The sequence below is a fragment of the Vigna angularis genome, chromosome 5 (genome assembly GCF_016808095.1).
Source record: "Vigna angularis cultivar LongXiaoDou No.4 chromosome 5, ASM1680809v1, whole genome shotgun sequence".
Taxonomy (NCBI): Eukaryota; Viridiplantae; Streptophyta; class Magnoliopsida; order Fabales; family Fabaceae; genus Vigna; species Vigna angularis.
This window is the reverse complement of record NC_068974.1, coordinates 36,582,055-36,596,289: the sequence shown is the minus strand read 5'-3', so window position 1 is coordinate 36,596,289 and position 14,235 is coordinate 36,582,055. Positions and strand designations below refer to the sequence as shown.

Sequence of the window (14,235 nt, the reverse complement as noted above, 5' to 3'; positions counted from 1 at the left end):
GAGATTTTTAGTGAAATTAATAAACTAAAATTTTAAGGCAAATAGACGAAAACAATTAACGGTAAACTTTGTTGACTATATATATATATATATATATATATATATATATATATATATATATATATATATATATATATATATATATATATATATATATAGATCTTGTATATAGATGATGGATATGGAAAATGAAAACTTTATTATAATAACAATGTCTTTTTCATTTTTGACTGTAACACCAGTGTCAACAGATCTACAACATATCTGTATCTTTTTTCATCGACCGAAGTCCAATACAATATATATAGGATTTTAATTACAATGAAAGAATAATGAAAGAATGAGAAGAAAATCTCTATTTTTGAGACCTATGAACTTTAGAATAAAAGAATATGAATTAATTAGTTACAAAGAAAATGTAATAATTGAATGAATGAATTTTGGTTGTATTATTTACTAGAGCTATAAAGTCTGGTTTTTTTTTTGAGGAAGTTCTTGTACCACGTTGCTGATAGTTTTGGATATCTTTTCAAACCATTTTTGTAATCTATGAAGATCATTCCAAATCGTGATGTATAACCCGAAGCCCATTCAAAATTGTCGAAGAAAGACCACACGTAATATCCCTTCACATTTGCTCCATTCCTATATAATAATGAAATGAATATAAATTAAAAAAAAATCAAACAACATCTATAAGAATAAAATTTTAATATTATAAAAGTAAAAATTACTTACCTAATAGCGGACAGAAGATAATAGAGATGACGATAATGATAATCTATTCTGAAAGTGTCCATAAGAGATTCTTCAAGTGATAAGGAGGGTTCATTATACTCGTTGACACCTATAAAAATGAATAAGAATAGGTCAAAAAGAGTATGATGCACATTGAATTTAGCAAGGGAGAGAAACTGTGAAACTGATGTATAAAGAAGTATGAACAAATGATATTTACCATTCTCTGTGATGTAAATCAAAGGATTGTTATATTTTTCCTTGGTATATAACACGAGATCACGAATTCCTCTGGGATAAACGTATAACCAATCAGAAGCAATCTGCATGATTAAAAAAAAATGTTAATTTTACATTTTATAAGATTGAACTAGTAGAGAAGTTTGTCTTAATAGGAGTATAGAAGTACCTTGATTCCAATAGGTTTCCCATCGCGTTCAACTAGAATGAATCAAAAAGAAAAAAGCACAAGCTATTGTTAGTCATGATCTTATTCAACTATTTAGGGTGAACTGATAGAATGTTAGAAAATAGATGAAATCCTCACATGCAGCAGTGACAAGAGAATCGGTTAAGTAGCTAGGGTTGTCATTGCTCAGTTGAGGTGCATCGGTGGCATATGTTGTAGAGTAATAGTTTAGACCAATAAAATCGAATGAACCAATAAGAAGTCTAGCTTGCTCTGCAGTAAACTTTGGCAACCTTGTTCTCACAAGTGATCTCATACTTTTTGGATAGTCTCCGTTAGTTAATGGATCCATAAACCTGAAATCATTTAGCATTCAAATCAGTTTTTTTTAAATTCATCAAACCATACTTATCAAATTGTTAACATATGCATTTTGTATAAAGCAAATTAATAGAGTGTGATAGAAAGTCTTACCATCCATACATGAAGTCAATTGCTCTTTCGGCAGCCTTTTGATCAGCTTTTGTATCTCTGAGTGGCAAAAACCAATTAGCCACCAAGGTTATGCCTATCACACCCTCTTGAGATTTCTGCATATATATTATTCAAATATTAAAACAACCTTCGAGAATACTCAATTTTAACATAGTTAAAAATTTAAGAATACTTAATAAATTGACTAACCTGATACTTGGTCTTGTATAGACGAACAGCTGCTGCATGAGCAAGAAGTTGATGATGTGTGACCAAATATGGCTCAATTGAAGAATCACCACCAGTGCAATTTGAATTCATCCATGCAGAGCAGCGACCTGGTGCCATTTGTCCATTTGCATAGCCATTCTGGCTATAACTCCATGGCTCATTCAATGTAACCCAATACTTCACCCTATCACCAAATTCCTTGAAGCAAAGTTCTGCATAATCTCTAAAATCCTTCCTGAATAAGAAAAATATATGTTTGTTTGTCAAATTATATTCCTATGCAGCTGTTAATCAAACGTACTAATCAATTATATGTTAGATTTGAAACTTACACTATCAGTGGACTTAAAAAGCCTCCATACTCATCTTCCAGTGTTTGGGGAAGATCCCAATGAAAAATAGTCACAAATGGTTTTATACCTGTGCACGATTGTTAACATTTATTAATAATCATCATCAAATTTTATAAAATTAAAAAGTCCAAATACGATCGCATTTAAGTCAAATATTCTAACCATTAGCCACCAGCTCATTGATAAGGTTGTTGTAATAGTTTATTCCTTCTTGATTTATTCCTCCACTCAGCTTTCCTTCTGTAAATATATAGTTTTATAAAAAGGGTTAGGTTAATTCAAAAGGAAGATCCAACTACGAAAAACTTAGTCATTATTTACAAGAAAATAACTTACTGGGGAGAATCCTTGACCAAGATATGGAAAATCTGTATGAATCCAGATTCGCATCCTTCATCATTTCAACATCTTCCTGCAGACACAGAAAAATATGTTATATTATTTATAGGTAATTGACGCTTATGAACACCAATAACTGTATGTTCTTTTCTAAATAAATATAAAACAAAGGAATGCTGTGATCAAACCTTGTAATGATGGTAGGAGTCAATGGCCACGTCTCCGTTGCTTCTATCCTGGATCTTAGCTGCATTTCAGTAATTCAGAATTAATTAGAACATATATTTTGTTTATTATTTAAGATCATTCAGAAAAGTATCGTATTTGCTTCCTATTTGATCTGTTTGTACTGTGGAGAATCGGAGAGAGTGAGTTACATACCTGGATATTTATGGGTGAAAGTATCCCATACACTTGCTCCTCTACCACCTTCCGTTGCTGCACCTTCGAACTATATATATGACAAACATAAAAGAAATCAAAATCTCATTCAGGAAAGTAATTCAGTTTGGTAAATATTATATGTAGTTTTTAAGAAGTATATATATACCTGGTAAGAGGAAGATCCAGCTCCAAAGATGAAGCCTTGAGGGAAAGTGTTGCGATTGATTGAAATGTCAATAGTTGGTGAAACTGAAACTGTTTCTTCGCATGTAACTTTGGAAGATCTAACAAGAAGAAGAGCAAAGAGACCGAGAAAGAGAGAGCTGTAGATGGCCATGTTATTTTTCTTAGACGTTTGATGTTGTTTCTGTGAATGCTTCAATCTCTCCTTATATATATATGAAGGAATACCAGCTACCTACCACCTTCGTGCTTTGACCAGTTGATTTCATAATAATATATATAATATATACTATTTTTGACTAAGAGGAGTGACTGAACTTGTACTTAGTTTGTTCCATAAAACTATTATTAAAGAACTCCTCCCACGTTTTTATTCTTTGCCCACTTTTCCGTTGAATATCAAAATTGGCGGCTATATTTTATGCAGCAATTTGCTAACAGGATATAGCACAACTTTTACCAGGTTTTCTTCAGATTTCTCTGGTGAGAGACAAAATAGTATTTTTATATGGGGATGCCTTCCATGTTCTGAACAGGAAGTTCAAACTAAGAAAACAAACTACTCAATTAACCATATCTAATTTGTTGGCACAAAATTTTCATGTTCTTATGCTTATGCTTATGTTATTACTCCCAAAGTTTGTGTTCTTTTTTCTATTATTCACTTTTGGATTACATTATTTTAGTGTTATTTCTTTCCTCTGCAAACAAACACAGCTTGAATATACTAGAATTGTTTAATTAAAAGGTAAGCTGGACTAGGTTGGAGCACAGTCAATTGTGTTGGATGTGTGAATAAAGTGTGATGGTGGTAAGAGGAAGTCGATCTTTATTAACGGAAAACAATATAAATAGTTTAATGTTTTATCTATGTAATTACTTAGATTTTTTTATAATATGTAAATTTTGTTGATGTTTCATGAAGAATAATTTTTATCATAGGTTTGATGTGGTTCATTATGATTTGTATTCTTTTATTTTATTTTTTATTTTTAATAAATTTTCATTTAGTGACAAATGATGAATAAACTTTAGGATATCAATATAGTTGGTCCCCAAGGAATGTCAAGAATTCTTGTTACATATTATTGTCTCCTAAAGTTTATTAGTAACATATCATAGTATGAAGATAATTGCTTGTCAAGATGAATATTACATGATCGAATCCCTTGAACGGGTGTTGGTATTGCTTATCAGTAATTTTACATTTATAATCAATTAATCTGATAGATGGGTACTCTTCTTTTTTTTTTTTAGGAGGAGTCATAAATTACCTACTTAACTCAGTGGTTAGAGTATTGCTTTCATACGGCGGGAGTCATTGGTTCAAATCCAATAGTAGGTAAGGTGTAGTTATAACTTATTAGATACCTTTGAGTGTGGTATCTAATAAGCTTTTCTACTTACTTTTTTCTTCTGACTGTTTCTTTTTTCTTTTTATTGTTTTCGGATATTGGGACGCATCAATTTCAACTTGTTATGAAATAACATTGATAGCCTCTACTCGTGTTCTAGCTCGTCTAAGAGCTAGATTTGCTTCAATTGTTTGTCTCTTGCCTTCAGCCTTATTCAAATTAGTTTCTGCTATTTCAAGAGTTTGCTGTGCTTCTTGTGGATCAATGTCACTACCCTTTTCCGCATCATTTACTAAAACAGTTATCTCATTATTATTTATTCTAGCAAACCCCCCCATCAGAGCCATTGTTAACCATTGGTCTTTAAGACGTATTCTCAAAATACCTATATCGACAGCTGAGGCAATAGGCGCATGATTAGGTAATACTCCAATTTGTCCGCTATTAGTAGGTAAAATGATTTCCTTCACTTCTGAATCCCAAACAATTCGATTGGGGGTCAATACACAAAGATTTAAAGTCATTTCTTCAAATTGCTCTCCGTTTCTAAGTTCGTAGCCTTCGCAGTAGCTTCATCGATATTACCTACCAAATAAAAGGCTTGTTCAGGAAGACCGTCTAATTCTCCAGAAAGAATCAAATTAAACCCTCTAATTGTTTCTACTAGACCAACATATTTTCCAGCCGAACCGGTAAAAACTTCTGCTACGAAAAAAGGTTGTGATAAGAAACGCTCAATTTTTCGTGCTCTCGCTACGGTTAAGCGATCTTCTTCGGATAATTCGTCCAAGCCAAGGATAGCTATAATGTCTTGAAGTTCTTTGTAACGTTGTAAAGTTTGTTTAACTCGTTGCGCAGTCTCATAATGTTCTTCACCAACGATTCGAGGTTGGAGCATAGTTGAGGTTGAATCTAAAGGATCTACTGCTGGATAGATACCTTTGGCGGCTAATCCTCTTGATAGTACAGTAGTAGCATCTAAATGTGCAAATGTCGTAGCAGGGGCAGGGTCAGTTAAATCGTCTGCAGGTACATAAACTGCTTGAATAGAAGTTATGGACCCTTCTTTGGTAGAAGTGATTCTTTCTTGTAAAGAACCCATTTCAGTACTAAGAGTGGGTTGATAACCCACAGCAGAGGGCATTCGACCCAATAAGGCAGATACTTCAGATCCTGCTTGAACGAAGCGGAAGATATTGTCAATAAATAGAAGTACATCTTGCTCATTGACATCTCGAAAATATTCCGCCATAGTTAGGGCAGTTAAACCAACTCTCATACGAGCTCCGGGTGGTTCATTCATTTGACCATATACTAGAGCTACTTTAGATTCTGCAATATTTTGTTCATTAATTACTCCAGATTCTTTCATTTCCATATAAAGATCATTTCCCTCGCGAGTACGCTCACCTACTCCGCCAAATACAGATACACCTCCGTGAGCTTTGGCAATGTTATTGATCAATTCCATAATAAGTACTGTTTTACCCACTCCAGCTCCACCGAAAAGTCCTATTTTTCCTCCACGACGATAAGGAGCTAAAAGATCTACTACTTTTATTCCTGTTTCAAAAATAGATAATTTTGTATCTAATTGTATAAAGGTAGGCGCAGATCTATGAATGGGAGATGTTGTACGAGTATCTACAGGACCTAAATTATCAATCGGCTCTCCAAGCACGTTGAAAATTCGTCCTAGAGTTGCTCCGCCTACTGGAACACTTAGGGGAGTTCCTGTGTCAATAACTTCCATTCCTCTCTTTAGGCCATCTGTAGCACTCATAGCTACAGCTCTAACTCGATTATTTCCTAATAATTGCTGTACTTCACAAGTCACATTAATTTGTTGACCAACAGTATCTCGACCCGTAACTACCAGAGCATTGTAAATATTAGGCATCTGCCCCGGGGGAAAGGCTACATCTAGTACCGGACCGATTATTTGGTCAATATGTCCCAGATTTTTTTTTTCAATCGAAGAAATTTCAGGACCGGAAGTAGTAGGATTTATTCGCATATCAAAAGCCAATTTTTTTTTCCGAAAAAGTTTTTAAATCAAAAAGAAATGTTCGATAAGAAAGCAAGTTGATCGGTTAATTCAAAAAGAAATAAGAAATGGAAGTTAGTACTCCATTTTTTTGGTACTATTCAATAAATCCTCTTTAATTGTTTACTTACTTATTCAAATTCAATTATAGAATTCTTAAGCTTACTGCAGTTATTTTGAAAATTTCAATTGGATAAAATATTTCGAAAGTCTTTTCTTTTTTTCTATCATTCTAGATAATATCATCTATATTCTGTATGGAATTCGAACCTGTACCTTAATTTAGAATTCATTTTTTTTATCGTTGGATTTCGTATTTCCTCAGTAGACAATTTTTTAGACTTACCCTCTTTTTCCCTATTTTTTTTACCTCTTTGTTTCTTTTCCGGGGAGAAAGCTGCCTATTTTTACATCTAGGATTTACATAGACAACATATATCACTGTCAAGATTCAGAATAAATTCTTATTATTATTTAGATTAGATCTTTCGATTTGAAAATTCAAAAATAAGAGATTTCAAATTGAAAAAAAAGATTGGGTTGCGCCATACATAGAAAAGAGTATACAATAATGATGTATTTGACAAATCAAATACCATCGTTTAATTTAATAATAACATAACGAACCTTTGGGATTAATTGATAATATTAGTTGGTTTTTGTAAAAGATTTCATTAACTCCTAAGTCATATCGAGTAGACCTTATTGTTTCAAGAATTCTTAATTCATGAGTTGTAGGGAGGGATTTATGTCACCACAAACAGAGACTAAAGCAAGTGTTGGGTTCAAAGCTGGTGTTAAAGATTATAAATTGACTTATTATACTCCTGACTATGAAACCAAAGATACTGATATCTTGGCAGCATTCCGAGTAACTCCTCAACCTGGAGTTCCACCTGAAGAAGCAGGTGCTGCGGTAGCCGCCGAATCTTCTACTGGTACATGGACAACTGTGTGGACCGATGGGCTTACCAGTCTTGATCGTTACAAAGGACGATGCTATCACATCGAACCTGTTGCTGGGGAAGAAAATCAATATATTGCTTACGTAGCTTATCCCTTAGACCTTTTTGAAGAAGGTTCTGTTACTAACATGTTTACTTCTATTGTCGGTAATGTATTTGGGTTCAAGGCACTGCGTGCTCTACGTCTGGAGGATTTGCGAATCCCAACCGCTTATATTAAAACTTTCCAAGGTCCGCCTCATGGCATCCAAGTTGAGAGAGATAAATTGAACAAGTATGGTCGTCCCCTATTAGGATGTACTATTAAACCTAAATTGGGGTTATCCGCTAAGAATTATGGTAGAGCTGTTTATGAATGTCTTCGTGGGGGACTTGATTTTACCAAAGATGATGAAAATGTTAATTCCCAACCATTTATGCGTTGGAGAGACCGTTTCTTATTTTGTGCTGAAGCGATTTATAAATCACAGGCTGAAACAGGTGAAATCAAAGGGCATTACTTGAATGCAACTGCGGGTACATGCGAAGAAATGATGAAAAGAGCTATATTTGCCAGAGAATTAGGTGTTCCTATCATAATGCATGATTATTTAACAGGGGGATTCACTGCAAATACTAGCTTGGCTCATTATTGCCGAGATAATGGTCTACTTCTTCATATACATCGTGCAATGCATGCAGTTATCGACAGACAAAAGAATCATGGTATGCACTTTCGTGTATTAGCTAAAGCATTACGTTTGTCTGGTGGAGATCATGTCCACTCCGGTACCGTAGTAGGTAAACTTGAAGGGGAAAGAGAAATCACTTTAGGTTTTGTTGACTTACTGCGTGATGATTTTGTTGAAAAAGATCGAAGTCGTGGTATTTATTTCACTCAGGATTGGGTTTCTCTACCAGGTGTTCTGCCTGTTGCTTCGGGAGGTATTCACGTTTGGCATATGCCTGCTCTGACCGAAATCTTTGGAGATGATTCCGTACTTCAATTTGGCGGAGGAACTTTAGGACACCCTTGGGGAAATGCACCAGGTGCTGTAGCTAATCGAGTAGCTCTTGAAGCATGTGTGAAGGCTCGAAATGAAGGACGTGATCTTGCTCGTGAAGGTAATGAAATTATCCGTGAGGCTAGCAAATGGAGTCCTGAATTAGCTGCTGCTTGCGAAGTATGGAAGGAGATCAAATTTGAATACGAAGCAATGGATACTTTGGATTAATTGCAATTAAACTCGGCACAATCTTTTCCTAAAAGAAGGATTGAGCCGAATACAAAGATACTTAATTATTCAATAGATTTCTATCTTTCGTATTGGAATAGAAGCATAGTAAGTAGACGATATTTTACGAAAAAAGTGATTACAATTTATAAGGGAAACTGGCTATTGCCTTTTTCGATGTGAATTTCACATAATAGGGAGGTTGCTCCATTTCTATATGAAATTTATTCTACATTAAATGAATCTATATTCAATTTTTATTTTCCTATTGATTTATATATTTTTATAATTTGATACGTTTTTTTAGATTAGAATATCATTTTAGAAAATAGATATATTTATATTGAAATAATTTTTCTTATAAGTAATTCTAACATAATACTAATAATCGTAATCGAATTAATAAGATTTTCAATCTTATTAATTCGATTGTATTTTTTTTCAATACTAATATTGACAACACTGTATCAAATAAATATAATCCGATCGTGAATAAATTGATCACCTTACTTACTTTAAATAGGCGTTATTACTTCATCAAATGGTAGGTTCATTGGTTTTCTTTCTGCGATACAAACAAGAAAAACTTTTTGAATTAATAAGTAAGTGAATTGAAAGGTAAACACGAATATATATATACGAAAATCATAGATCTATATATACGAATATATATAGTCTTATATATATAATAATAATGGATAACTATAACATAGTATTTCAATAGGTGGTATATCTTTTTTTAGTTTTTTAGACAATTCAATTTTGTAATTTTATTTTTTTTTATTGCGATTGGGTATAAACATCCACCTTATTTTTTAAATTGTAGTGGGGTTGCTAACTCAATGGTAGAGTACTCGGCTTTTAAGAGCGACTCTTTTTTTTACACATTTCTATGAAGCAATCGATTCGTCGATACTATCGGTAGAGCTTGTAAAACCACGACTGATCCAGAAAGGAATGACTGGAAAAAGTAGCATGTCGTATCAATGAAGAATTCTAAAAATATTTCATTCTTATAGGATCCAGCTCAAATTTTTGTTTGAATTTTTGGCTCGTAAAAAAAAAAATTCAGTTGGGTTTGATTAATAAAGGGATAGAACTTGGTGGTTCTAATTCTAATAGGAAAACCAAAAGCATCGAGCTTTCGTTTATTTTTTATTTTGATCATTACCCCATCTAATTGTACGTTAAAAATAGGTTAGTGCTTGATGTGGGAAAAGCTTTTCTGGTGAATGGGTTATTTTTTTATGAGTGCTAACTATATAGCTATTTTCCATTATCTTTTGGTATTTTGGGGTAGCGATAAATGTGTAAAAGAAAGAGTATATTGATAAAGATATTTTTTCCAAAATCAAAAGAGCGATTAGGTAAAAAAAAAATAAAGGATTCTTAATTAGCTCGTTATCCTAGAACAAAAATTAGGCGAAAAATCGATTAGAGAGAGTCCGTGAATGGGTTTTACTTGTTTTCTAGGTATATTTTTATACCTATAATTTTCTGTTTTGACCATATCGCACTATGTATCATTTGATAATCCAATGAATCTCTGATTCTTTGTTTGACCAAATAGACTTTTTTAATGGAGCAATATAAAGCATATTTAGAACTCCATAGATCTCGATACCAGGACATCCTATACCCACTTTTTTTTCGGGAATCTATTTATGGACTAGCTTATCGTCATGAGTCCTTTTTTCTAGAAAATGTAGATTATAACAATAATTTTAGTTTACTAATTGTAAAACGTTTAAGTACTCGAATGTATCAACAGACTCATTTCATTCTTTTTGTTAACGATTCTAAAAAAAATACTTTTGTGGGTTATAACTATCATTTTTATTCTCAAATAATATTAGAAGGTTTTGGTATCGTCGTGGAGATTCTATTTTCTCTACAATTATTTAGCTCTTCCTTAAGGGGATTAGAAATCGTAAAATCTTATACAAATTTGCAATCAATTCATTCGATTTTTCCCTTTTTCGAAGATAAACTGATATATTTAAATCATAAGTCAGATATACGAATACCCTATCCTATCCATCTCGAAATCTTGGTTCAAATCCTTCGATATTCGATAAAAGATGTATCTTTCTTTCATTTAATAAGGTTGTTTTTTTATTACTATTCTAATTGGAATAGTCTTTTTCCTCCAAAAAAATGGATTTTTACTTTTTTTTCAAAAAGGAATCGAAGAATTTTCTTGTTCCTATATAATTTATATGTGTGGGAATATGAATCTATCTTTCTTTTTCTACGTAACAAATCCTCTCAGTTACAGTTAAAACATTTTCGCGTTTTTTTTGAGCGAATTTTTTTCTATGAAAAAATAAAACATCTTGTAGAAGTATCTACTAAGAATTGTTCATATACTTTATTCTTCTTTAAGGATACTTTCATCCATTATGTTAGATATCAAGGAAAATCAATTCTGGTTTTAAAGAATACTCCTTTTTTGATAAATAAATGGAAATACTATTTTATATATTTATGGCAATGTCATTTTGATATTTGGGCTGGACTAGAAACGATCTATATAAACGAATTATCTCAGTATTCATTTCACTTTTTAGGCTATTTTTTAAGTATTCCACTAAATCTTTCAGTAGTACGAAGTCAAATGTTGCAAAATTCATTTCTAATTCAAATTGTTATAAAAAAACTTGATACAATAGTTCCCATTATTCCTCTAATGAGATCATTGGCTAACACAAAATTTTGTAATGTAATGGGTCATCCTATTAGTAAGCCGGTTTGGGCCAATTTATCTGATTTTGATATTCTTGACCGGTTTTTGCGCATATGCAGAAATTTTTCTCATTATTACAATGGATCTGCAAAAAAAAAGAGTTTCTATCAAATAAAATATATACTTCGGTTTTCTTGTATAAAAACTTTGGCTCGTAAGCACAAAAGTACTGTGCGCATTTATTTGAAAAAATTAAGTTCAGAAAAATTATTGGAAGAATTTTTTACAGAAGAAGATATTTTTTCTTTGATTTTTCCAAGAACTTCTTTTACTTTGCGTAGGTTTTATCTAGGTCGGATTTGGTATTTGGATATTCTTTTCAGAAACGATTTCGTCAATTATTTATAAGTTAAAATAGGTTATGATATTTTTTAAATCGGTGTAAATTGATAAAACGAACTTCCTTCTTTTTTTTAAATGAGGATAAAAAAATCATTTTTTTTAGTCTTCTATTTTTAGTCTTCTATATCTATAGGATTTTGAAATGCTCATGTAGTCAGAGTCAAGATTCGGGGTTAATAAATTGAATATTCTATTTCACTTTCTTAGAGTCTTTTGCTAGGCAAGTAATTCAGGTTTAGATGTATACATAGGGAAAGCCGTGTGCAATGAAAACTGCAAACACGGCTTGGGGAGGGATTTTTTCTTGTTTTATTCTATTGTTGAATTTTATTAAAGAATAAAATATCTACTTCATCCGACTAGTTCCGGGTTCAAGTCCCGGGCAACTCATTCTAATTTGTAGATCGATTTTGTATTATATCTATATTTCTATAAATATAACGATATATACAAAATAAACTTTTTTTAGGAAATAGATATATTTTAGTAAATCTTAAGGAATTCCATATTTCTAAGTAAATGTCTAATTCTATATGAAATTAAAAGAATGGTTTTTTCTAGCCACTAGATTCGTTTTAGTTATATCAATTGTATATGAATAAATGGATTGTTTATTTTCTTTTTATTTAAGCAAAAACAAAAAAAAAAGAATCGACCATTCGAGTATTCTAAATTGTATGAAAAAATAAGATAAGGAGGTACATAGAAGATAAGTAGATATGTGGTCTATATCTGTGTATATTGAATTGTTAATGTATAGATATTAGAATTAGTTCTGATTCAAACAAATAAAGGTATCCAATATAGATGAAATCAAATCTATAAAATTGGAGAAAAGAAAAGGGTTTTTAATATTTAATTTAATATTTAATATAATAATATGTATTTAATGAATTCAAAAGTTCCCGCATAATTCTCATAATAGAAATGAAAAAAAAAGCATTCTATTATAATCAGATTCAAATATAAAAAAAAGATGGGGATATGGCGAAATTGGTAGACGCTACGGACTTAATTGGATTGAGTTTTGGTATGGAAACTTACCAAGTAATAATTTTCAAATTCAGAGAAACCCTGGAATTCACAATGGGCAATCCTGAGCCAAATCCTTTTTTCTGAAAACAAAGAAAAATTCAGAAAGTTATAATAAAAAAGGGATAGGTGCAGAGACTCTATGGAAGCTGTTCTAACAAACGAAATTGACGACTTTTTTTATTGCATTAGTAAAAGAATCCTTTCACCAAAATTACAGGAATGGATCACTGAAATACTCTTTCAATTTGTTACTTTTTCTTTATTTTATTAATGAAGATCGATTTGTGATAAAAATATTCACAAATGAAAAATGTGAATCAAATCAATTCGAAGTTGAAGAAACGATGGAATATTTATTGATGAAATTATTCACTTCATCATAATCGGATAAAACCCTTGAAGAACTGATAAATCAGATGAGAATAAAGATAGAGTCCTATTCTACATGTCAATACCGACAACAATGAAATTGAAAGTAAGAGGAAAATCCGTCGACTTAAGAAATCATGAGGGTTCAAGTCCCTCTATCCCCAAAAAGCCTGTTTCATTTTCTAATTTTTTTCCTATATCCTCTCTATCTTTAAGTCCTTATTTATGTGTTTTATTCGATTTATTATTTCCCAACTAAATTGGAATTTGTATTTTCATCAATTTCCTATCTATCATAATTTTCTTATCTATCATAATGACAAGGGACTAGTTTTGTAATAGATATAGCTAGTTTTGGAATAGATATATATGTGAAACACATAGAATTTGCGGCAATATACTTAATAAATTATTCCATCGAACGTATTCCCCCCTGGACCCCGGAATAGCGACATGAACTAAATGCCCTGTCCAAGCCAAGGAACTTACTCCGAATAGTCCTGACAAATGATGATTGAGGCGGGATTCGGCATTTTTAAACCACGAAACACTCGGTTTCCATTTTGGTTGTAGGTGTAACCAACCTGCTATTAAAGATATAATAGAAAGTATTAATAGAAAAATAGCTCCAGTATAAAGATCCCCATTAGTACGTAAACCGATTGTATACCACCACTGATAAACACCAGAATAGGCTATATTAACAGGGCCTAGAGCACCTCCTCGAGTAAAAGCTTCTACAGCTGGTTGACCAAAATGAGGATCCCAAATTGCATGAGCAATAGGTCTTACATGTAAAGGATCCTGTACCCATGTCTCAAAATTACCTTGCTAAGCTACATGAAAGAGATTCCCGGAAGTCCACAGAAAAATGATTGCTAATTGCCCGAAATGAGAAGCAAAAATATTCTGATAAAGACGTTCCTCAGTAATATCATCATGACTTTCGAAGTCATGTGCGGTAGCAATACCAAACCAAATACGACGAGTAGTGGGGTCTTGAGCTAAGCCTTGACTAAAGCTTGGAAATCTTAATGCCATAATGATTTTC

The 14,235-nt window shown here is 32.2% G+C and overlaps 5 protein-coding genes and 1 pseudogene across 5 annotated transcripts; 2 read left to right on the top strand and 4 right to left on the bottom strand.

The window, feature by feature from the left end:
* Nucleotides 1-182: 182 nt before the first annotated feature.
* Nucleotides 183-3,290, bottom strand: LOC108339511 (cyanogenic beta-glucosidase). Its single transcript, XM_017576638.2, has 13 exons — nucleotides 3,095-3,290; nucleotides 2,926-2,995; nucleotides 2,733-2,791; nucleotides 2,542-2,617; nucleotides 2,368-2,445; nucleotides 2,185-2,272; nucleotides 1,832-2,087; nucleotides 1,622-1,737; nucleotides 1,286-1,503; nucleotides 1,148-1,179; nucleotides 959-1,061; nucleotides 739-847; nucleotides 183-645 (listed from the first exon to the last, which is right to left on the bottom strand). The coding sequence occupies exons 1-13, from the start codon at nucleotides 3,263-3,265 to the stop codon at nucleotides 450-452; spliced, it is 1,572 nt and encodes a 523-aa protein (XP_017432127.2). The 5' UTR covers nucleotides 3,266-3,290; the 3' UTR covers nucleotides 183-449.
* Nucleotides 3,291-4,532: 1,242 nt separating this feature from the next.
* On the bottom strand, nucleotides 4,533-4,990 carry LOC128196797 (ATP synthase epsilon chain, chloroplastic). The gene has a single exon (XM_052878438.1). It carries the CDS (start codon nucleotides 4,988-4,990, stop codon nucleotides 4,589-4,591), a length of 402 nt encoding a protein of 133 aa, XP_052734398.1. The 3' UTR covers nucleotides 4,533-4,588.
* LOC128196795 (ATP synthase subunit beta, chloroplastic) lies at nucleotides 4,533-6,483 on the bottom strand. Its single transcript, XM_052878436.1, has one exon. It carries the CDS (start codon nucleotides 6,481-6,483, stop codon nucleotides 4,987-4,989), a length of 1,497 nt encoding a protein of 498 aa, XP_052734396.1. The 3' UTR covers nucleotides 4,533-4,986.
* A 757-nt stretch (nucleotides 6,484-7,240) lies between these two features.
* Nucleotides 7,241-8,917, top strand: LOC128196796 (ribulose bisphosphate carboxylase large chain). Its single transcript, XM_052878437.1, has one exon. The coding sequence runs from the start codon at nucleotides 7,241-7,243 to the stop codon at nucleotides 8,690-8,692; it is 1,452 nt and encodes a 483-aa protein (XP_052734397.1). The 3' UTR covers nucleotides 8,693-8,917.
* Nucleotides 8,918-10,271: 1,354 nt separating this feature from the next.
* On the top strand, nucleotides 10,272-11,881 carry LOC128196794 (maturase K). The gene has a single exon (XM_052878435.1). It carries the CDS (start codon nucleotides 10,272-10,274, stop codon nucleotides 11,784-11,786), a length of 1,515 nt encoding a protein of 504 aa, XP_052734395.1. The 3' UTR covers nucleotides 11,787-11,881.
* A 1,651-nt stretch (nucleotides 11,882-13,532) lies between these two features.
* LOC128196739 (photosystem I P700 chlorophyll a apoprotein A2-like) lies at nucleotides 13,533-14,225 on the bottom strand (annotated as a pseudogene).
* Nucleotides 14,226-14,235: the final 10 nt, after the last annotated feature.